Source organism: Dendrobium catenatum, unplaced genomic scaffold (assembly GCF_001605985.2).
Source record: "Dendrobium catenatum unplaced genomic scaffold, ASM160598v2 original_scaffold_44286, whole genome shotgun sequence".
Lineage (NCBI taxonomy): Eukaryota > Viridiplantae > Streptophyta > Magnoliopsida > Asparagales > Orchidaceae > Dendrobium > Dendrobium catenatum.
In genome coordinates, this window is record NW_021362742.1 from 1 (window position 1) to 329 (window position 329).

The 329-nt window shown below is 50.8% G+C and overlaps 1 protein-coding gene across 1 annotated transcript; it reads right to left on the reverse strand.

Moving 5' to 3' along the window:
• Window positions 1–3: 3 nt before the first annotated feature.
• LOC114578471 (elongation factor 1-alpha-like) lies at window positions 4–323 on the reverse strand (the record flags this gene model as incomplete). Its single annotated transcript, XM_028691673.1, has 1 exon — window positions 4–323. A coding segment is annotated over exon 1 (316 nt), but the record flags the coding sequence as incomplete, so codon positions are not given.
• Window positions 324–329: the final 6 nt, after the last annotated feature.

The following is a 329-nucleotide window of genomic DNA, read 5'->3' on the forward strand; positions in this document are numbered from 1 at the left end:
GTCTGTCAATCTTGGTCAGGATTTCGGCAAATTTTACAGCAATGTGGGAAGTGTGGCAGTCGAGCACTGGAGCGTAGCCATTGCCGATCTGACCGGGGTGGTTCATTATGATGACCTGGGAAGTGAAGTTGGCAGCTTCCCTGGCAGGATCATCCTTGGAGTTTGAGGCAACAAAACCACGCTTGAGATCTTTCACGGCAACATTCTTCACATTAAACCCCACATTGTCACCAGGAAGGGCTTCCTGGAGAGCCTCATGGTGCATCTCAACAGACTTTACTTCAGTGGTCAGACCGGTAGGTCCAAAGGTGACGACCATACCAGGCTTC